Source organism: Falco cherrug, chromosome 2 (genome assembly GCF_023634085.1).
Source record: "Falco cherrug isolate bFalChe1 chromosome 2, bFalChe1.pri, whole genome shotgun sequence".
In the NCBI taxonomy this organism is placed as follows: domain Eukaryota; kingdom Metazoa; phylum Chordata; class Aves; order Falconiformes; family Falconidae; genus Falco; species Falco cherrug.
This window is the reverse complement of record NC_073698.1, coordinates 21,656,842-21,680,308: the sequence shown is the minus strand read 5'-3', so window position 1 is coordinate 21,680,308 and position 23,467 is coordinate 21,656,842. Positions and strand designations below refer to the sequence as shown.

At 39.3% G+C, this 23,467-nt stretch overlaps 1 protein-coding gene across 1 annotated transcript in view; it reads left to right on the top strand.

The window, feature by feature from the left end:
• Nucleotides 1–23,467, top strand: part of MIPEP (mitochondrial intermediate peptidase) — an 80,973-nt gene that overhangs the window by 2,677 nt on the left and 54,829 nt on the right. Inside the window, exons 2-10 of the mRNA XM_055701636.1 lie at nt 273–446; nt 2,389–2,477; nt 4,620–4,706; nt 5,626–5,689; nt 6,915–7,097; nt 11,045–11,201; nt 11,637–11,685; nt 15,149–15,209; nt 15,868–15,920. Of these exons, the coding sequence (XP_055557611.1) occupies nt 273–446; nt 2,389–2,477; nt 4,620–4,706; nt 5,626–5,689; nt 6,915–7,097; nt 11,045–11,201; nt 11,637–11,685; nt 15,149–15,209; nt 15,868–15,920 (917 nt within the window). The remainder of the gene's footprint in view (nt 1–272; nt 447–2,388; nt 2,478–4,619; nt 4,707–5,625; nt 5,690–6,914; nt 7,098–11,044; nt 11,202–11,636; nt 11,686–15,148; nt 15,210–15,867; nt 15,921–23,467) is intronic.

Here is a 23,467-nt window from a genome sequence, read left to right as displayed (position 1 = left end):
GGTTTGCTAAGAACAAGCCTGGCTGAAAGAACGTCAGTGGGGTTTTGCTCTGGGAAGTGAAGATGGTTTCATGGGATACCAGTGTCTGTGGCTGATACGGTGACTATTATCTCTACAAAAACACTCATGTGGGAATGTTTCAGTGAAATGGTGCAATGTGCCAGCTAGGGTCATTTTGGTAAAATTCTGTGGTGATGATTTCGTCCTGAAACAGAGAGGCAGAAATCGAGGAGGGTAATAGTGATGTGTTTTCATTGTGTTCTGCCCTTCAGGGTCTGTTTGGTGTTCCAGAACTGAGCTGTCCAGAAGGATTTAAAGAAGCACAGGACAAAGCATTGCAAGAGTCGGAACAGCTAGTCCAGAAGGCATGTTCCACACCACCTGGACCAGAGACTGTAAAGATCTTTGATCAGCTTTCAGATAGCTTGTGCAGAGTGGCAGACTTGGTAAATTACTTTTTTGTATTATTACTTGAAGCAAATTTTTTTGAACTGACGGACCTAATAAGCTTGCACCGTGTTGTTCCACTTTGATTTTTTGCACTGCAGTAAATAGCAGATCAACTCTGAAATTTTGTGTTAAGACAGAAAATTAAATTGATTGCAATTTAATTACAGGGGATTTACTGACTGATAAGTAACTACAAATCCTGTCAGACTGTCCAGTTTATACTATTTTTACATCTATCTTAAAATTAAGGTCACAACAAGAAAAATAGTGGTGAAATCAGAATTATATTTCTGCCTTAATATTAATACATCATCTTTCCAGTGTCATTTACGTTATGGAGAGCCTGTGATTGCTGTCAAAGTTGAAGCTGGGGTTGCAATACACATGCTTTTAACTTAGGAAAGTTTAAAAGTTGATAGGTGAAGGTCCTTAAAGAACTTACAGGTTAAAAGTAGCAGATGTGTTAATAAAAGGTGACACTGTTTATTTCCAAGAAAAAATGCAGGTATTTCCTACATTGCAGTTTCTGTAGTCCACAGAATTTGAGTACCTGGTCTCATGTTCTGTATAACAAAATGCTAAGTGTAATGGAGCACTTTGTATTGCTCTCTGGAAACTTGTTTGCCCAAAGCGTATCTTTTATCAAATCATCATTCTTTGTTTGAAGGAAGCAGACCCAACCTTCATACTGAAATCAGTTCTTAATAAGTCATTGATTTTTTTGACTTTTTTCACATTTGAATTTCTCTCTGTGTTCTCAGTTCTCAAATCTTGTTCCTTATTCCTTTCTAGATTCAAGGCATCTTATGTGCCAGGCACTTTTTCCTTCTGAAAGTACTTGTGTGCTCTGTCAAGTCACACATTCTCCTTTTGTCTGTTATATTTTATATAGGCTATGCCTAATTCCTCTTAAGCATTATCTAATGAAAACAGTCATCAGAATTCAATGGCCATAGTTCTGAATCAGTTTGCTGAATTAAAATTACCTTCTGTGTAATACTTTCAAGTCTGTATGTTAAAAGATGCAGAGCTTGCAGAGCTCTGTCTAGATGTGGTTTGGTGATTGTTATCTGTTGGCAGGAATTTTGAGATCTGCCATTCAGTACCGTTCTGTCAATATTATACAGGGTTTTAAAAAGGGATTCTAAGAAGTAAAAATCGTGTGTTACATTTGTAAAGTTGCCTTTTCAAACTGCAATCATACTGTTAAAGTCAAGCTTATTTCATGTACTTTCTGTAAAATCAGGCTGAATGTCTTCAGTGTATTCCTAATGTTTAATTCTGTATCATTTCAATGCCAGAAGCTCCCTGAATTCATGTTGACAGTCATGGAAACACCTAGATCTCCAGTCCCCTTTTAGCATCCTTCTAGTCTTCCAAACTCCTTTGAGTATTTGGAGACTTACTAAAAATCAGTAACTCAAATAAAAACCCTGTTCTGAATCCAAAATAACTTCCGGGTTTTCTCTTTTCTCTTTAAACAACGTATTTCTTCCTAGTAGATAATGATGTCAAAGCATAACGTGATGGTCTGTACTGAAAAGTGAAAGGGGTTTAAAAGCAAGCCCTCTATGCATATTTGGTGGTGTGCTTTTTCCTTAACTGTGAGTTTTAGTTTTAAAAATCTTTCATAATATTTAAGTACATTGGAGTGTAAGGCCTCTAAGATACACACCATACTAAAAAAGTTTTTAAGTAGTGTATGGATTTAAAGATATTTATTGGAAAGACACATTCACTGTCTGGTTTAATAGTTGTCAGCACCATTTTTCCATAGGCTTTATTTTTCAGGGAAAAATATGTAAATTCTGCAAACAGGTTGCATAGAACTGTAGAAATAAATGTTAATGTAAATGTAATTACTTGAGTGCAACTTTTTTTATAATTACAGATTTCTTTTATTTGTTTTTTTTTTTTTGCCTCACTGTTTTCTGTCAGGCAGATTTTGTGAAAATTGCCCATCCTGACTTTGCATTCAGAGAGGCGGCTGAAGAAGCTTGCAGGAGCATTGGTACCGTGGTAGAGAAGTATGGGGTTTTTTGGTTTGTTTTTTTTTGTTGTTGGTTGGTTGGTTGTTTTTTTTTTCTATTTCCATAGGCATCTTTAAAAATTACTGTATGATGGTCTATGAAAACAGCAATTGACACAAAATTATATAGGAAGGATTTACACATGAGAACAAAGTGTCAGTCTTGCTGTTACTGTAACAACGCTAAATCCTTAAATATCTGTATCTCATGAAAGGTGTTTCTGTTTTAGTTTCCATTTATGTTCTGAAGTTTTTAAGTTGTCAGGTGACTCAGTGTCACTGAAACCCAAAGAGACTGAAACTACGTTGTTCTGGGACTTGTGACAGGTAACCCAACTGCTGTAAAGCATGTGTACAAAATGCTGATTTGTTTTTAAGATTTAAGCTGTTATATTTCACAACATTTTCTCTTCTGGTTTGCTGACCCCTTGAATTCCAGCCAGTGAGTGGGATATGTGAAAGAGGAAAGGACAGTCTCCTGTTAAAATGAGTGTTTGAGCATCTGTCTGTCTAGGGCTGTGATATGTGCCTGGTCTGGCATGTTTGTGCTTTATTTAAAAACACATTTCATACAACATGTTCTTAAAGACTTCTGTTTCTGAAGTTTGGCTCTTTGAGTCCCATTCCCCAGCCCCTCCCTCATTAAATATCTCAACACCTAAATCCTGACAGTTACTTCTATGGTCCTTGACTACAGTGAGTTGATTTGCTTCTCTTGCTCCTGAGAAGCTGGAAAGGGGTGATCTTTAATCTCCAAATACAGTGTCCTTTCAGTGTCTTCCCTTCCTGTGGCATTCAGGGGTAGCCACCTGAAGTGAGAGCTTTACCGGGAAGGGCCGCGGAGTTGACCCAGATTCTGCTGCTTTCCTCAGGATTCCTAAATAACAGTGGAGGCAGTGACTGGTTGACCTGGTGTCCTGCAGTAAGCTGCAGAGGCAACGAAGCCTTTTTTACTCTGAGGGCAGCAGTGAATTGGTTTGTTTAGTAAGCATTGTGACTAACGCGGCTGGCTGAAAAGAGAATTCTAAGACTAAATTCATCAGAAACTGTGTCTTTGGTCTTGCCACCATGTTTGGGAAACCTTTCAACTGAAACTGGACTTTTCAAGGCTTAGATTGAGCACACCATGTACAACAATATGACTTTAATATCTGAATACCACTTCAGATGAAAGAAGAAAGTATTCACAAATGAACCTAAGAGGTTCATAAACTATTGTAAATGCTCAAGATAGCTATTGTTGCATGTTCATTGTCATGGACAAATAGTACCCCTCAGGAACTGCTAACAATAGGTATCTGCTTTTAGCCACTTTTTGACAGGGTGCTGGGCTTCTCATTTAGCACCGTCTGTACAGAGCCTTTTTGGAAGTACAGGCATAACGCAGTGTGTTCTTCTGTCTCTGAACTGGGTATTGGTAATTATTAAGTTCATTTTGCAAGTGGGGCTGCAGAGGCTTGCTGTGCCTCAGCCGATTTAAGAAGTTAGTGCCCAAGCCTGACAGGCTGGGGGCTGCTGCCCGCTGCAGCTGTGCTGATTTTTATGTGTGTGTTTCATTCCCCACTGATTCACACCTAGTAATTCAGGTTGTCATGCATGCTTATAGTTAACATGCTGGCAAATCTGATGGACTCTAGTGTTGTCTAGCACAGGGACCGTGATGAGCATCTGGAAATGTTCTGGGGCTAATAAGCTCTTAGTCTACTTCAGTGGCAGCCAGCAGCACGTTTATCTGATGGCAAACTTAAATGCAGATTTTCCTTTAATGGAGTCCTTTCAAAATGAGGGTTAGAAAACAGTTCTCTCACATTTATGCTCTCATCATCTTTATCTTTGTGCATATGAAATAAGTTGTCAGTCTTAGAGTTGCTTGTGTTTGTCACAAAATGCTATCCAGAGGATTTTCCTGCTGGATGCACAAGACCTGTTTCCATGCCAGTTTGTCCACACATCCTTTGTATAGAAATTTTGTAGTTTTTAAGTGTGGTTCTGAACCAGAAAGCATTTTGAAAATGCAGACCTTTGTTTTTAATGTTGTTTCAGTAAATATTAAGCTCTGCCTTTAAATGAGTAATACCAAGAGACTGAAATATTAGTGTTTGTTCTTAGTGTGTGATTCATTTACTCTGTATCTTTCCAGATTAAATACAGATGTTGAACTGTGTCAGAGTTTGAGACGTCTGCTAGGTGATGAAATTATTATGAGTTCCCTAGATCCAGAAACCAGGTACTTATTAATGCTTATAAATTTAGTTTTTTAGATAATATATATCATTCCTTATTGTGCTTATATTTTGTGTTTTGTTTAATTAATAAAACTGGAAAACATACCACATCTCTGTTACTAATTTATTAGTCACTACTAAATTACCTGCACAAGACTTGGGAAGTTTGTAGCTGTGTGGTCTTGGAGGATGTCTTTGTGACTGTAGAGAACAGTATATATTGAAGCAGAGTAACTGAGATCTGCAAAACCAGAAAAGTGAGAACTTAAAGATTTTCTTCAATAACACCATTTTGATTAAAACTATGTGCTGTACTGTGGTGTATATGTCAGTGTTTTTAGCAATAAAAGTAGAGAAGACTAAAGAACGTGATTTCAGTTTATAGTAATCTATTTATATCTTTGAAAATCAGATGATCTGTATATTTATTTAAAGCTTACTTTATGATTGCTGTAAAATGTTTTATTATCTGCTTATTCAGTTATAGTTTTAAATTATTTCTTCACTGACATGGTTAGACAAGCTAAATATTTGAGTAAGTTACTTCCTTCTTTCCCCACAGTCAAGGATGTTAGATTTGAAGAGGTCTTTTTCTGATCTGTTAGAATAAATGAAGTGTCAAATTAAAATGGTAATGTGCATAAACTGGTTAAACTTCTAATGTAGTAGAATTCTGTTGAAGGATATTTTCAATGCAGATGAATAAAATAACAGTAAAGGAAAAATCCAGTTTCACCGAGTAAGCTGTTAGGGGCCTGAAACATAGGAAGACTGTGTCCATAACAACAATACTTGTGTAACTGTGTTGTTATTCTCTGTAAAAGACAAGAAACCTAAATAACTACTAAGGGCAAGATCTGTTAAGAAATTATGCTTACTATCAAATGAGGCTGTTTTAACAGGGTTTTACTGTATTTTTAGGCGAGTGGCAGAACTTTTTATGTTTGATTTTGAGATCAGTGGCATTCATTTGGATGGAGAAAAGGTAATTTTTGGCTATAATGTATGAACAGACATTTGCCTGATTGTCAAACACCAGATAATGAAACATGTGGGACGTGAATAATTTGATTCTGGGCCAGTTTGTCCTCTGTAGAATTTTGTCTTCTCAGAACTAAGTAATTTTGCCTATTTCAAATACCTTCTAAAGTGTGTTTTTGAATGTTATTAGTTGGCAGTTCTTCGCAGTTTGGCTCTCATCATTCCTTTGTGTGTTCTGAAGAGTTATAAACAAGACCTGGGATCCTGCTCTCTTTGATTGGTGTTTGCATCCGATATTTAAAAAGCTACTTAGCTGTCTGAACAACCTGTTTACATGGTGGGGAAGGCAGCATCCCATGCACTGCGATGACAGGTTAATTTAGAGTGTTTTAGAAAGGATCAGGTGTGTGTCAAGGCTATCCTTTGGTGCTCACATAACCAGAAGTTGTAAATCTTGTTCAAATTTGTGTGTCGGGGCACAGTCTGATTACTTCTCTTGGAGCTTTTACATGCTTTTGCAGTAGTTAGTGATGGATTTTCCAAAACCATCAACTTTCACCATGCTTTCTGGTATGGGTGCTCTGTTGGATGTGTGTTCATAGCTCATGTTTATGTATAAAATTAATACTTGGAGTCATCTCTTCCAGAAAGATCTGTACAAAGACTCTCTTGCCAGGTTTGTGTGATAAAGTTACTCTGAAGATCATGATTGTGATGGTGGTTTGTTACCTGGAAAATGCTCTAGAATACTTTGTACAAAAAACAACTCTGAAGCTTGGACTCTGGATTTTATTTCTGATTTGACTATTGGTTCTACGGTGCTTCATCCCCTTTCAGTTACAATTTCACTTGCCCCTTATTTTTGCATGTTTTCCTCCCCTGCTTCTTTTTTTCTCCTTTGTGTTTTACATAGCAATTATGGTAGGTACAGTTTTTATAAATGCTTTCCAAGCAGCTATAAAAGTACTTTACTATACGTTTCCTTACCGTAAAAACATAGGCGTTTTCTTTCCAATTTCAATCCTGTATGAAATTATAGATCTGTATGAGCATCTGATCTTGTTGACTTCAGCCCTACATTAGGATTTTGTTGATGCTGTAGGTCTCATTTTAAATGTTGTATTTTCTGCTTCATTTCTGGAAAAGTCCTTTAAGGTTTTATAAACTTTCAGTTCTGCTTGTGTAATGTCTGAAGGTATTATGTATATTGTACTTTATTTTTCTTACAGCGTAAAAAAGCAGTCGACCTCAACGTCAGAATATTGGATTTATGTAATGAATTTCTGACAGGAGCTCACCTTCCCAACAAGATTGACAAACATATTTTGCCAGAGCACATTCGGTATAATTTTACAGCTGAAGGCAATTACTTGCAAGTCGCTGGTCTGCACGCTGATTGTCCTGATGATCTGGTGTGTATACCAAAGCAAACTTGGGGAATACTCTGTAACAGAAATGTGCATCAGTTATTTTACTTGTTATTGAGGCACATGCATATGGCTAGTGATTATGATGTGATGACTAACAAGAACTGTTTTAGAACATAATAATCAGTGGTAGCCTTGGCTGTAGCAGCTATGAAATGAGGTGAAGATCGTGAATGGATTGAGGAAGAAGAGGGGCAGAGTACAGGCCCTGAATTTTAGGCAAGTGCTCTTTAGCTTATTCAGTAAACTGGAAAGTGGGATCCCATGCAATGCAGCTCTGAAGGGTAAAGGAGCTCAAGAAAAGCTGGCAGTTCTTTAAATGTAGCGTCCTCCAAGCACGCAAGGATACTAGGGATACTGAGTATCAGCACATGCTGATCCTTAGAAAGCCAAGCAGATATATCAGGAACCAGGCTTGGCAAGCAGGGAACCTGTGACAAAGCTTCATCGCCAAAAGGTAGCAGACATGAGGTGGAAGCAGGTACAAGATACAACAGAGGAATTTAGAAATACTGCTTGTCCATGTAGGGATGATGTCAGGAAGGCCAAAGCTGAACTCCAGTTGAGACTTGCAAGGGATATCAAAGGCAACAAGAAGGCCAGCTGCTGGTGCATTAGTACTAAAAAGCTGGACAAGGAAAAGGTGGGCTCAGTGCTGAGTAAGGTGGGTGACTTAATGGCAGCAGATACAGGAGAGGGTGAGATGCTGATCACTTTCTTTGCCTCAGTGTTCACCAATGAGTTCTCCCAGCCCACTGTGCTTAGTGAAAGGGTTCAAAGAGAAGAACAACCAGCAGTAGATGAGGATCCAGTTTGGGATTGCTTGAGAGAACTCAACCTGTACAAGTCCTTGGAACCAAATAGGCTGCATCCAAGGGTTATCGTCCTTGAAATCACTGTCTTTGGTAGGCAGTGAAGATCGGGGAAGAACCCAAATGACTGGTGGAAATAATATGTTTTCTTCAGAAAGGCCAAACCGCCCCAAATTTGGGAACTACAGGCAACTTAGCTTCTCTTTGATCTCTGGGAAGGTTATGCAGCAGTCTAAGTTAGGAAATTGCTGTCTGGATTGGTAGACAACCAGACAGGTAAACCACTTCATTTCACCATCAGACTCAGAGTAGTGATTGAAGTGTTGGACTTTACTGGAAGGCTGATAATGAAATAAGTGTTGCAGGGGTCTGCGCTGTGACCTCTCCTGTTTAACATCTGTATTAATGACGTAGAGGAAGTGACAGAGCACTCGCCTGCCAGTTTATAGGTGATTCAAATTGGGAGGAAGAATCAGTACGCTGAAGGGCAGGGCTGACACTTGAAGTGGCCCAGAAGCTGAAGTAATGGTCCAATGAGAACCTTATATGACTCAGGAAGAACAAATGCAGAGTCTTGCACCTGGAAAAGAATTCCTGGCAATAGTATAGGCTGGGACTGGCAGGTTGGGTCCGATCTGGAGAAGAGGCCCAGTGGGCTGGTAGGCAGCAAGCTGAGCATGAACCAGCAGTGACCCTGGCAGCTAAGGCAGCCAACAGCATCCTGGACCGCATGAACAGGGTCAGAGCCAGAGACTGAGGGAAGAGATTATAGCCCTTTACTCATCACTCTTTGGCAGTGACTTAAGCAGAGGCCACCAAGATGGCCAGGAACTGGAGTGCTTGCAGTGTGAGGAGAGACTGAGGGATTTGGGCTTGTAGCAGAAGTGGCTTCGGGAGGACCCTGACAGCAGCCTGCCAGTACCTACAAGGATATCATGGAGAAGATAGAGCCAGGCTCTTGCATGACAGGAGAACAAGTGGCAACAGGCACAAGCTGAACTGAGAAATGCCAATTGGAGAAGTTTTTCCTGATGATGATACCCAAGCAGTGAAACAGAGAGGTCATGCTGTCTCTCTCATCTGTGCAGGGTTTCAGGACCTGACTGGAAAAAGCTTTGCTAAACTTGTTCTTACCTCATAGCTGACCCTGCTTTGTGCAGGAGGCCGGATTAGAGATCTCCTGAGGTCCCATCCAACCTGAATTATCCTGAATAATCTTATTTTAGTTAATGCTAATGATGCTGAAAAAGAATTTAGACTCTTTGAAATGTGACAGTAGTTCCTTAGTCTTTTAGATATGAGTCCAGGATCCGGAATGTATTGCAACACTCACATGTTGTGTTTTAATCAAGGTGACTTTGAAGTCTTGTCATGAAAAAGAGAAAAGCTTACTGGTAGAACCCAAGCAGTAATGTTTATTTTCTGTAAGATATTAAAAATGAATGAAATGGGATGTAAATAAAGGAACAATAGTGGTTGCATATCATCTGTAAACTCTTGTCCTGAAAATAGTGTGATCTGTAGAATTGCTACTGAAGCTACGAGTAATAAATCAATTAAGGAATGCAGTTCTCAGAGTCAGATCTTTGGAGAGGCTCTCTGGAAATCATGTAATTTAGGTTGGAGGGGACCTCTGGAGATTGTCAGTTTGAGTCTGATCCTGTTCAGAGCAGGATCATGTAGGTCAGGTTTCTCAGTGATGTGTCTGGTTGAGTTTTGAACACTTTCTAAGGATGGAGATTCCATTAATTCTCTGGGCAGCCTGTTTGACCACCCTCACTATTTCTTCCCCTCCCCACCCCACCCCCCCCACCCCCCATCAAATTGGAATTTTTCATCTTCCAGCCTGTGTCAATTTCATCTCCTCCTCTTGCTGTGCACCTCCAAGAACAGTCTGGCTGCATGTTCTCTGCACCCTACTGCTAATTAGATAAAGATTAAGATCTTCTTTGAGCTTTTTCTTCCTTAGGCTGAACAAACCCAGCTCTTTCAGCCTCCATTCTGTGTCATATGCTCCAGTACCCAGGTGTCTTGGTGGCCCTTTGCTGGACCCACTGCATTGTGTCAGTGTCCTTCTTGTCCTGCAGAACCCAAATCTGTTCATGGTACTCCAAATGTAGTCTGGACAATACCGAGTAGAGAAAAGCAATTGCATCTATGGACCAGATAGTTGTACTCTTTCTGTAGTAGAGTTCAGAATGCTGGTGGCCTTTGCTGCAAAGACACACTGCTGAACCATGCTCAAGGAAGGAGAATCATCTCACTTTATATGCTTTTTTCAAAATGAAAGCCTGATAGAACAGAAGAGGTATGAAATGACTTGTGAATTATTATAATAATATTTTTTTATAAACCCAGGACCTGCATTCTTGTTGAATATATTATCGTGAGAAGCCTATTTCAAATAAACACAAGCATAAGTTATTGCTGGATTTCTTAAGTCTGTTCCATATATATAAAATAAAGATTATCTTCAATTGGCTTGTGAAACATAAAAAGCACTATACCAAATTTTCTGAGGCTTGAGGTGATTTTTTGGGTTTTTTTTGACAGTTAGGAAAAAACCCAAACAAGCCAGAAATAGGAGAAAGCCTGATTGTCCGTGGGCAGATGGGCAAACTAACAGTTTGCTACTTTAAAAGAAATAAGGCTTTTCTCTTCCTCTTTTTCCTCTCCCCTGACCCTGTGTCTGATTCTTATCAGATCCTTCCATAAGCCTTTTTAACTGATGGGCAGAGAGCAACTTGGCTTGCTTTTGGGTTTATTTTTCAGAAGTTTTAGTGCGTTAAGACAGCCCACAGAGTTACCTGAGAAACACAGATGTTGGCAGAAGGAGGGAGACAATGAGCAGAGAGGGGAATGTTGACAGTAGCAGAGAACAGACCGCTTTTTGGCAGTCTTGATCTGTTAGGTTGTCTCATTGCATTTCCTCATTCCATCTTTAATGGTGAGAGAGCTGTAATTGTCAGGCAGTCGTATAATTGCTGTTGTTAAAAGGCTTTAGGCCTTTTCCCAACAATATCCATGAAATACAGCTGTAATGCTAGATCTTCAGTTGCATCACTTGTTTCCCTTAAAAATTGCACTGTAGTAATGTGACCTGTTTTATTTTTCCATTAGGTGCGAGAAGCTGCTTACAAGATTTTTCTTTATCCAAATGCTGAGCAGTTGAACTGTTTAGAAGAATTGCTTGCTAGCCGAAACAGTCTGGCACAGTTGGTTGGGTATGACACCTTTGCTCACAGGGCTCTTCAGGGAACAATGGCCAAAAATCCAGGTATAAGGTGTGTGTGTGGAAGGACGTGCTGAGAAATCCAATGCAACTATGTTATGTATGAGGTCAAAAGTTCTAAGTTTCTTTTGCTGAGTTTACACTGATTTCTTCTAGTGAAGTATCTTATTGCAGTTACATTTTGCTGTATGCAATACTCATGCTTTCTATAAATGGTAGTAGTCACTGAGTAGAACCAGTGTTTCTGTTCAGAATCAATGCTCACTGTGCATTATGAAGTTGTCATTATCCCAGCATGTAACAAAGTAAGTGTGGTACTAAATTCTTTTGAAATGATGGCACAATAGTCAACCAAGTAGTTTGTTATTGTAAAAAGAACTTTGTTGTCCTAAGGGAGCTTGTTTTGTTTGGAATATTTCAATGTAAACTTAACATCTTTTAAATGAAGAAATCACTTACTCCCCCGCATTTTACTTCTAGAGACAGTAAGACAGTTTCTGGAGAAGCTTTCTGACCAGTTGTCTAAAAGGTATGTCTTTTCCACTAAGTTATTTTTCTAACCATACTCTTTTATTTCAACAGTAGGAGGACTTGTGCACTAATAAGTCAGTCAGTGTTGCTCACTATGTGCTTTGATGAAACAAAAAGCAAGGCTTTCTCAGAGTTTTGAGGGGAGCTGTCAGCTTAAGATAAATTCTCTGTCTATGATCAGAGAACACACAGCACTGAATGCGACAAGTAGTGTGCATAGAAACGCAGGCAACAGCAAACAAGAAGACCAAGCTTAAGTGTTGAAGAATACATCTCCTGGTCTTTTCCCCCTATGTGCAACTCCATGTATTTTATATCTATAAGCAAATTCCCTTGTATTTCCTCTTGCCTCCCTTAGTTCCAGACAGAACAAAACAGTTTCATCACTGTGTATAAATGGGGTATATTGTAAAAAAGAAAATGCTTTAGAGGTGTACAACCAGAGTAAGAAGGGACTTTATTTTAAGGTACCTGAATAACAGAAGTAGCATGGAAAATTTCTCTTACCATAGTATATGAATCATGGAATCATAGAATAGTTTGGGTTGGAAGGGACCTTCAAGATCATCTAGTCCAACCCCCCTGCCATGGGCAGGGACAACTTCTACTGGACCAGATTTCTCAAAGCCCCATCCAGCCTGGCCTTGAGCACTGCCAGGGATGGGGCAGCCACAGCTTCTCTGGGCAACCTGTGCCAGTGTCTCAACACCCTCACAGTAAAAATTTCCTTCCCAATATCTAATCTAAATCTGCCCTCTTTCAGTTTAAAGCCATTCCCCCTTGTCCTGTCACTACATGCCCTTGTAAAAAGTCCCTCTTCAGCTTTCCTGTAGGCCCTTTCCTGGAAGGCTGCTCTAAAGTCTTCCAGAGCCTTCTCTTCTCCAGGCTGAACAACCCGAACTCTCTCAGCATGTCTCCAGCCTCCAGAGGTGCTCCAGCCTCTGATCGTATTCACGGCCTTCCTCTGGACTCACTCCAACAGGTCCATGTCCTTCTTATGCTAGGGGCTCCAGAGCTGAATGCAGTACTCCAGGTGGGGTCTCAATGAGAGCAGAGTAGAGAAGGATAATCACCTCCTGTGGCCTGCTGGTCATGCTTCTTTTGATGCAGGCCAGGATATGGTTGGCTTTCTGGGCTGCAAGCATACATTGCCAGGTCGTGTTGAGCTTTCTGTTTGCCAACACTCCCAAGTCCTTCTCCTCAGGGCTGCTCTCAGTCCATTCTCTGCCCAGCCTGTATTTGTGCTTGGGACTGCCCCAATGCCATGTGCAGGACCTTGCACTTGGACTTGTTGAACTTCATGAGGTTTGCATGTGCCCACCTTTCAAGCCTGTTGTGGTCCTTCTGGATAACATCCCTTTGGTGTGTTAATTGCACTACACAGCTTGGTGTCATTGGCAGACTTGCTGAGGATGCAGTCAATCCCGCTGTCTGTGTTGCCAACGAAGGTGTTAAACAGTGCTGGTCCCAGTATGGACCCCTGTGGAATGCCACTCCTTGCTGAACTCCACTTGTATATTGAGCCGTTGACCACAACTCTTTGAGTGCAACCATACAGCCAATTGCTTATCCTCAGAGTAGTCCACCTGTCAAATCCATGTCTCTCCAGTTTAGAGACAAGGATGTTGTGTGGGACAGTGTCCAATGCTTTGCACGAGTCCAGGTAGATGACATCAGTTGCTCTTCCCTCATTCACCAATGCTGTAACCCTATTGCAGAAGGCCACCACATTTGTCAGGCCTGATTTGTCCTTAGTGAAGCCACATAACCTCCTTATTTTCCATGTAACTTAGCACAGTTTCCAGGAGGATCTGCTCCATGATCTTGCTGGGCACAGAGGTGAGACTGACTGGGCTGTAGTTCCCCATGTCTTCCTTTTTTAATAATGGGTGTTGTTTCCCCTTTTCCAGTCTGTAGGAGCTTCACCAGACTGCCATGACTTCTCAGATATGATGGATGGTGGCTTAGCTGCTTCATCCACCAGTTCCTCAGGACCTGGGGATGCATCTCATCAGGTCCCATGGAGCTGTACTCCTTTGAGTTCCTTAGATGGTCTTGAACGTGATCATCTCCTGCAATGAAGTTCTTCATTCTCCCAGTCCCTGCCTTTGCCTTCTGTGACTTGGGCAGTGTGGCTGGAGCACTTGCCAGTGAAGACTGAGGCAAAAACTAATTGAGTACCACAACCTTCTCCGTCTCTTGGGTAATCAGGTCTCCCATTTCCTTTCAGAGAGGGCCCAAATTTTTGCTAGTCTTCCTTCTATCACTGACATATACCTATAGAAGCTTTTCTTGTTGCTCTTGACATCCCTGGCCAGACTTAATTCTATCAGGGCTTTAGTTTTCCTAATCCAGTCCCTTGCTTCTTGGACAATTTCTCTGTATTCCTCCCAGGCTGCCTGCCCTTGCTTCCACACTCTGTAGGCTTCCTTTTTGTGTTTGAGTTTGGTCAGGAGCTCCTTGTTCATCCATGCAGGCCTCCTGGCATTTTTGTCTGACTTCCTCTTTGTTGGGATGCCTCACTCCTGAGCTTGGAGGAGGTGATCCTTGAATGTTAACCAGCTTTCTTGGGCCCATCTTCCCTCCAGGGCTTTTATCCCATGGTACTCTACCAGGCAGATCCCTGAAGAGGCCAAAGTCTTCTCTCCTGAAGGCTGGGGTGATAACCTTACTGTGTGTCCTCTTCACTGCCTTAAGGATCTTGAACTCTACCATTTCCATTTCATGGTCACTACAGCCAAGGCTTCCCTTGAGCTTCATATTCCCTGCCAGCCCCTCTTTGTTGGTAAGAACAAATTCCAGCATGGCACACCTCTTCATTGGCTTCTCTGTCACTTGGAGAAGGAAGTTATTGTCCATGCATTCTAGGAACCTCCTGGATTGCTTATGCCCTACTTTTTTGTCCCTCTCACAGGGTTGAAGGGCCTCATGAGGACCAGGGCTTGTGAACGTGAGGCTGCTCCTATCTGTCTATAGAGGGCCTTTTCTGCTTGGTCTTCCTGGTTGGGTGGCCTGTAGGAGACCTCCACTATTAATGCCACCTGCCCCTGTCCTCCCTTTAATCCTGACCCATAAGCTCTCATCAGCTCCTCATCCATCCCCAGGCAGAGCTCCCGGCACTCAAGCTGGTCATTGACGTAGAGGGTGACACCCCCTCCTGGTCTCCCCTGCCTGTCCTTCCTGAAGAGCCTGTATCTTTCCAATCCAACGCTCCAGTCACAGGAGCCATCCCACCATGTCTCTGTGATGTCAGTAAGATCATAGCCCTGCAGGTGTCTGCATGTCTCTTAACTCCTCTTGTTTATTCCCCGTGCTACGTGCGTATGGGCTATGGGCCTGCCATTTTATGGAGTACTATCTATCTCATGATGGACATTTTCTTCGGATGGAGTATTATTGTGTACTGTATTCTACTGCTCAAAAATCTTTCATTGACATTTCGTTATAAAAATATTTTTCAGAACTCGAAAAGATTTTGAAATGATGACGAAGATGAAAATGAAGCTCAACCCCCAGAATTCAGTAAGTTAAATCTTCATGTGTGTTTGCAGTTTTGTTTCTTTAAAAAGATACAGTATAAGCTAACCTTGTTCTATACGAAAAATTAACTCTATTTTAGTGTACAATATGTAATATAATTCAAAAGAGAAACTTTCTGTCTTCTGGCTTCAAATGCTTTTTGACTTGCTTAGCTGCCGTTTGTATTAAAACCAAGCACTGAATGCAAGATAGCTGTTAGTTTATACAGAATGATACTGAGGTAACCAAAACATGAAGTGGTGAAAGTGGGTATTACTTTGTTTTGAATTGACTCATTTGAAAAATAAAGGCTGTACTTTTTGTTAGATCCATGTCTAGTTTGACTACTGTATTTTCTATATGCTAATTCTGTACATAACTAGGCTTATCTTTTTATTGGGATTGAGTGTATTTCTTGAAATCTAGTTTGAAGTCCTGTTACATATTTGAATAAGAAATACCATCTTCAAGCAAATGTTAAAATAAAGGTTATGATATATTTTGATATTTCTGATGGTGTTTTCAGCACTGAATGTTTCCCATTATGTTTTAAAGTTCTGTGACTTCTTGAAACTGAAAAAATATTCAAAGGAAACAAACCTTTTCATTTGGGTTCACTTGTTGTCTGTTATTGTAATTATAAGCTGGAATTCCCTTTCAGAAGCTGATGCCGTGGGATCACCCTTACTACAGTGGCGTCCTTCGTGCTGAGAGGTAAGCTCCTTATGTTCATGATTGTAATGAAAATGAGTGCCTTTATTTCATTCCTTGCAATAAGGATAAAGAAAGTCCTCAATGTAAACAGGATTTCCTTCTTTGAAGATGTACTTCAGTATGAAAAAATAAAAGAGTATCTGGTGGGGCAGTTGTTTCTAACATTTCTTAGTTACTGCTGGAATGCCTGTAGAAGTTTTTGGCTCCTCTCTTGTTTTATGGGGAAGTATTGGCCCTCTTTGAAGATATAAGAGGATGAAACAGTTTCAGAACAGCTAGAAAATCCTTATTCTTGTGTTGCTTTTAGCTCTTAGCTGAGCTGCAGTAATGTTTTAAAATAAATTTTGAACACTGAATACAATCCAACTCCTTTGTATTTTAACTGTATTGTACTTCTCACTGAACATGCAGCTATCATCCCCTTCTACAGACTTGAAATAGCAACTTCTTCAGTGGGTCTTCACTGTTTATGGATAAAATTAATTCTCCGTCTCTCCTGCAAAGACTGAGAAATAAATCCTCTACACAGACTTAAATAGTGCACAAGACCTTTGCACATAATGAGATACCAGCTCTGAAAGACATGAGCCCTGCATGTTGCCTTTGTTAGATCAGCAGCAGTGACCTTTTAGAGTTGTGTTGGAATATTTAAAGTTGTGCTTCCCTCACAAGAGGGGAAGGAAAAATCTTCCTCCACTGCAGATTTGTAGGTTTTTGGTTTTCAAATAAACTTAGACTCGATGTATCTGATTAGTTTGCTCTGGATCAGAAAGCTATGGTGGTATGGACATTGCATGGAAGGGTTGCCAACAGCTGGCCTGGCTGTTCTGCTACTTTCTTGGACTTTGTTACTGAGGCAGTAGTTTTATGAGCAGCAGCTCTAATATTTGCCTTGTCTTAAGCTACTGCAGGCTTAGATGGGAGCAGAGCTATGTACGTGCAGCATTGTTCATGTTCTGGGTGTGCAGAGCTTGCGGTGCAGGGGAGGGAGTGGGATGTCCAGCTGCTGGGTCTGCTCCCAGTAGCCGATACTGGAGTACGCAGCACTCCACAGTGTGTGCGTGGATTGCATGTTTGTGGTAGCAGACACACTGCTGTGAAAGTGGGAACAAAGTAGTGGTTATACTGGAGGAGAGTCAAGGTCCATCTAGCTCCAGATTCCATCTTAGCAGTGGTCAGTAGCAGTCTGTGGAAGAGCACTGTCATACTATCTTGTCATACTATCTTGTAGCTTACAGATCTCCTTTACCTTGCCTGTATGGTGTCTTCAAAATGGCAAAAATTACATTGTAATGCGTAGTGCTTAACATTACTGTCAAATGTTGATGAGATTTATTGTCTGTGTATCCTGTTTATTTTCTACAATTCCTATAGTGGCTGCTTTCCCTGTTTTTGGTTAATGTGTCCCATGAGGGTTAGGCGTTTGGTGGAGAAGGCTCTGTGTTTGTTTCTTTCTCCTCCTGGAGGAGTGTTTTGACAAACCGACTTACTGTGCTTCTTAGATCATCTCATGAAGCTGACCATGTTGTAATTGAGTTGCTGATGATCACAGATAGATTATTCTGCTCATTTTGGCATTGGGAAGAAAAATATTCTCTTTCCTTGTGGGACTTTGTGAAAGACCCAGTTAAGTTACTTCAAGAATTGCATGGTAGTTTTATGAAGGAGAGCTGCAGGTGAAACAGACCAAGACATTGGCATTGCATCTTTGCCATTTTTTATTTATTCAGACACCAAGTCTAGCAGCTGGATCAGTGTGAAGAATCTCCTGAACCTGTGTAGGGCTTCCTTGATTACAGTGCAGCATTGGAGTCCAACCTTTTTCTCCCTCCAGGCTGGTCAGGAGTATTTTTTTCTGGCAGGTACGCAAACATCTACAAGACAGGGAAGGAAGAATAGTTTTCCTCTCCATTGTGTGCAACAGTGTTTCACTAAAACCCAAGGGTTTAGGTCTTTCACTGTCCTATTTTATGGATAGTGGTCTGTCTTTGGGAAAAGGTTTTGGTCTGGCAGTGACTTAACAATACTTTACATTCGTTCTGCCCGTATTGTAGGTATTTAACAAAGCACTGGATGGATACTGGCTGATCAGCCCTGAAAAGTAAAAATCACTTGTCCACTGCATAGTATCAGTGGCTGTGCTTTTTGACTGAAACTAGGCAGGACTCAGAGAGTATTTACAGAACAACCAGAGGACAGGGATATACAGCTTGTCATGTCTGTGCCCTGAACGTAATATTTATGTAAATGTGAATCCACTGTCCTTTATCTTGTATTTATATTTGCCTCTGACTTGCCTCTGACCACATCCTTTCTTGAATGCCCCTTAGATGCTATGGTTTGTTCAGTTCCACAGTTTTGTAATTGAAAGATCAGAACTGTATCTGTCACAAAGCTTCATACTTGCAGGAGTTTGACTTTTGGCTGTTTGTTCTTACTTTCTATATGAGCCAATTATCTTGTAGTATTGAGTTATGTCTCTATGGAAAAGTGATGTTATTTTCCTTGGTTTGTTTTTGGGTGTTTTTTAATTTACACTTTTTTTCCTTTAAATTTGATTGTGATTAATTTTATTTATTTATAACAGAAATAACTTATTTAATTTTAAATTATTGTATCCAGGTTGTTTTGTGGTTTTGCATCGTGGAATGACAAAATATGTTTTCAAACAAGATATATTTACCTGTCATGCATTTCTCCCATAGGTGATATTCTTTGTAGATTTATTATTTTTTTCTTCAATGGTTTCTCTTTTTTTGAAACACATATACTTTTAGCTTTATGTCTTTTACATAATATGATCATATTTGTAATAGTGCTGTGCGCTTATGTTTTTGACTGTCATGTTTTGGGACTCAGTAGTAGATTGTATGGTGGATTTCTGTATTGTTAGGAATTTCTTTTTACTCTGCTTAGTAAAATGTTTTTGTTGAAAGGGAAGCAAATATATGCTTTTGGGTATTTCTTTTGAACTACTATTGTCACTGTGGCTTCAGCTGACGTACAGAACCATAGTTTCCTAGATATTGTCAGGTACATAAGATGTGGATTATCTTTATAAACCTAGGTATAAAGAAAGAGACTACAAGGGTTTGGTCTTGATTAAGTAACTTTGCAATGTTCTAGTATGTCACGCATACGCTACTACAGGGTGCAAGAAATATTAGATGGGACAGTGTCTGTTGAAAAAGGTTTACTGTTTCCTATTTTGGTCTGTATGACCTTATTTCCAAATGGAAATGTTGGGAGCAAACATATAGACAGTGTGGTCCTGATCAGATATTTTACTTTCTCTTTAGTTCTCCACATTTTTCTCCACATTTTGACCAAATACATCAATTTGTCTCAAGTGACAGTGAAACTCATGACATATTTCTAATGTGTCTGTTTTATATCTGTATGTTGTAAATGTATTTTTTTTATTTTATATTCTAAATATATGTTTATTAGAACATGATTAAGAAAAAAAATTCTCCATTAGATTCCTCATAACAATTTTCAGATCTGGATATTTACTTCTGAAGAATGCGGGATATTCACATGCATTTGGACTGTTGAGTTTTAATGACATTTGCTGTCATACGAGGCGGCCTTTATTTTCACTCTGCTTCTTCGGTCGTTACTAAACAGTTTCTGCTGTTTTTGAAGTTGAACAGCAGGTGGAGCTCCAGAATCAAGTCACAGAGTATGTTTTTTCTTTCTGTAAACTTAGCCACAGTAATTTTGTTTCTGTCAGCTTTCACGCAGTCTTTTCCCTGGAAACTTGATCCTACTTCAAAAGTGTAAAGTCTCCCATTGATGGTAACAGGATAGTTTAATTTTTCTTTTTTCTTTGTCTTTTTAATTTTTTTTAAAATTATGTTAAGTAGCATCTCTGTCTTTAAACCCACACTTATGATATAATGGTTTTGTAGCTATACTTTAAGTGGCAGAGAAAATAGATGTCAATATAAATGTACATTTAAGAGAAACTGGAGACAAATGTCTGCAGTTCGTGGTAGTAGTATCTTAAAAGAAGATAGAGTAATTAGGAGAACCTCAAGAATTTTGGCAGGCAGGTAATGAAACAGTGAATGCTAGAACATGCTTCAGCCTCCAACAAGTAAAAAGATGTCTACTATGTATATTATAAAAATAATACTGTTGAATTTTAGTGCAGGCAAGTACCATAGTATTAATTAAATCCCATTACCTTCTCAGTAAGTGCAGCTGCAGTTATAAATAATTCTCAAGGCCCAGGTCTTGCAAAGATGTAGTAGTGTTACTGACTTCTTCTGGGTCATAAAAAAACACAAAACCCAAAGCAAACCAAAAAAAACCCCAAAACCCAATGCTGGAAGACACCTTTTAAAGTCGAGTATTTGCCTTGAAGGTGGGATTGACTATACTTAAGCCACTTCTGATGGAGGCAACAGAACTGTTCTTGAGAACTGTCAGTTGTGAGCTTAGTGTATGTGGTATTGACTCCTGTTTCTCTAACCTTTAGTTCTTGCCGGGCTGGGCTGACTTCGCTGGCTATAATTCATTGTTGGGATTTTTGCCAAAATGTCACAGATTTTATTCAGCTTGCAACTGGGATGTGCTTGCAAAGTATTGCACTCTGTTCTGGTCTGTCTCTTTGGGACTGCATAAATTCAGACTGGCCTTGGGGATGAACAAATTAATGCCAAAATAAGCCAGTTTCCTGCTGTGTAGGAAAGAGAAGCCACCACAGCAACTGCAAGCATTTTGGATCTTGGGGTGACCAGCTAAGTAGAAATTAGAAATAACTCCTCTCCTTTCTTGTTGGGGCAGTACATAGGCTGCTGGCTTCAGGGGGGTGGGCAGCACTTTTGTTTTTTCAGAGGGGTAAATTCAATACCAAGCTACCTAAACATGACTGGATGTTTCTCAAGTTGCTAAAAGCTGCAACTAATGTTGAGGCTTACAAGTTATTTGTAAACAAACTTTTTTATGGCTGCTTTTTGTTGAATTATTTTTAGTTTTATGGAAGTGTTATCTGTTGGGAATACCACATGGAAAAATGGCCCAGACCCTTCGTGGAATATGTGAGCAAACTGTCACTCTGTTCAAATTGAAAGCTGAAGTGGAAAAATAATGCAAAATTTAAAAAGAACCAGGAAATCTTTCAACCAAAGCTCATAGAGAAGGAAAAGTTTCTTTAACTATCTTTTATAAGCAACGGAAGGCATGCCTTCTATGAAATCAACTAATGTAGGTGCAAGAAGTCCCTTTAACTTACCAATCACTGAGTTAGTGGACTAAGCTTTTGGAGGAAAACCTGAAAGTTACTGAAAAGGCTTGCTGTGAAGCAGAATTCAAGTTTCAACAATTACTTATTTATTCAAAACATTGTGGAAGGACAAAGAAATTATTGTTGATTTGAAAACAAAGTCAAATCTAAAAGTTGTGTACAGTGTTGATACCAAACCAATATTCCAAATTACCCCCTGACCTCCTCCAAAATATTCTATGAAGTACAATTAACAGAAAGAAAAAAGGAATGTGAGATACAGGTGCTAGTTTATGGTTGATGAGAGTACAAAGGATTTCTATTATTATTACTTTTTTTAAGAAATCCAGTCTTCTGTAAATCATGGTTTAGAGGCTCCCTTCAGGTAAAGAATTAAATTTCATATTCTGACATGTAATGAAAATTGGAAGGGGTTTTCCTTGTCTTCATCTCTTTAGGTTAACCTGAGGGGTTCATCTCACTTTTATCTTCCACTAACAAGATTTTTTCAAGTTTTTTTGAAAGTTTTGACAGAATCTGTTTTGTTAGAGATAGTTAACTTAATGTTACATACTTTTGTGGATGTCAACAGATAATAATTTTTATTTAAAAAGTCAGGATATATCAGGGACTATGTTTAATAGCCATTGATAAGAATTCTTGCCAAGCAGCTAATTTGCAATTGTTAAGTCTGAATGTTCCTGTTCTGAAGAACAGTGATCCTTACTCAAATATCCCTAATGTCCAAGTTTATAAAAACCATTCTTAATAGAATAGATGAAAGTCATGCTGTACAAAACAGGCTTGGTTTCCTTCCAAATATACAGCTTAAATGAAAGTGATTTTGGAAGTCTGCATTTTATTTAGACTCAGTGAAGTCATAGAAGCTTAGAAATAATTATTTATAATCACATACTACATCTTTGTTCTTCACAGGCACACAGCCTTTTTATTTGAAGCCTGCTGTTCTTGCGGAATAACCAACCCTCATTGTGTCAGTTAACTTCTTTTTAAAATTGGTTTTTAAATCTGTTTGGCTACATTACTTCTTTTAAAAATATTGCTGGGCTGCATACTGTAAAGTAAGGTGTCTGAATTTTTAAACGTAGTTTATCCTTAAATATAAGGCAGGAATGTACATCAAAGAAGCTGCTGTTTTCTTCGATATTTCTACTTCCTTTAGGAGGGTAGTGAGATTTCTCTTTGTGAAGTTTCTGAGCTCACATTCTGACATAGAGTGCATAAGGAAATTTTCATTCTTTCCTGGGCTTTTTTATAAATACAAATGCTTTGGTGTTTAAAATCAGATGTTCAGAGTGAATTAAGTTATTGTAATATGTTTTAAGACAAAATGAAAGCAGAAAAAATTTCTTTTGTTCATGTTTGTGTTTCTCAGCCTTTCACAGTTTTGGACATTTAAGCATATGAGTTATGCATTTCTACAGGAGCAACAAAATAATTTAAGGTTCATTGTTACAATAGAAGGGACTAGTTTTAATTCTTGATGTTTTTTTTTAAGTCGAAGTAGCTAACTGAAAGGTTGGCACAGAGAAAACTATTATTTTCCACTATAAATGAGTTCGTGTGTATACTTGTTGCTGCTGTTTTTCATTTGTTGAGAATGAGATTTATATAAAAAAAATAAAAGTTGCCAGTATATAAATGTAATATGATATTTCCTATATCTAAATTAAAAGCAATCTTCTTTTTGTTTACTGTCTAGTCGTGTAAAAATGCCTTAGTGATTTCAGGAAGTCATCTTTTAGATTAATAATTGTGTTTTCTGGTGTGTATGTCTGTAATGGATAGACATTTCAATATTTCCTTTTCCTGATCTTCCAGAAGTGCATTCAGATCCTGGAAATTTCATGTAAGAGTTTAAGAAAATTTATGTGCTCAAGTTCAAGTGTAGTTGGGAAGACTTTTTGTAGCACTGCAAGTATGAAAAATCAATCCATACCTGGTTTTTTTTGACCTCAGGTACCCTAGAAGAAAGGTTCTATGGTAAGAAATCCTTTTCGCTGGAGTATGCAGTTCTCTGCAAAGTTCTGTCATGATTCATCAGATCACCATTCTTCCATCATCTTTGCCTGTATTTTCAAATGCGTCTTCTCATAGAAAAAGCTGTGCAGTTTGTCCTCTTAGGATTCAGGTATACAACATGCAGTTCAGTCAGGGAATCTTAAGTTCCAGAGAGGAGCAAGAGCTCATAGCTGAGCTCAAGACTTCCGTTAGTTAGCTCTGGTTGGTACTTTACTTAGCCTGAGAGTGGCATTGTATTTGTGTCTGCCTTCCCCTGGTGACATAGGCATCC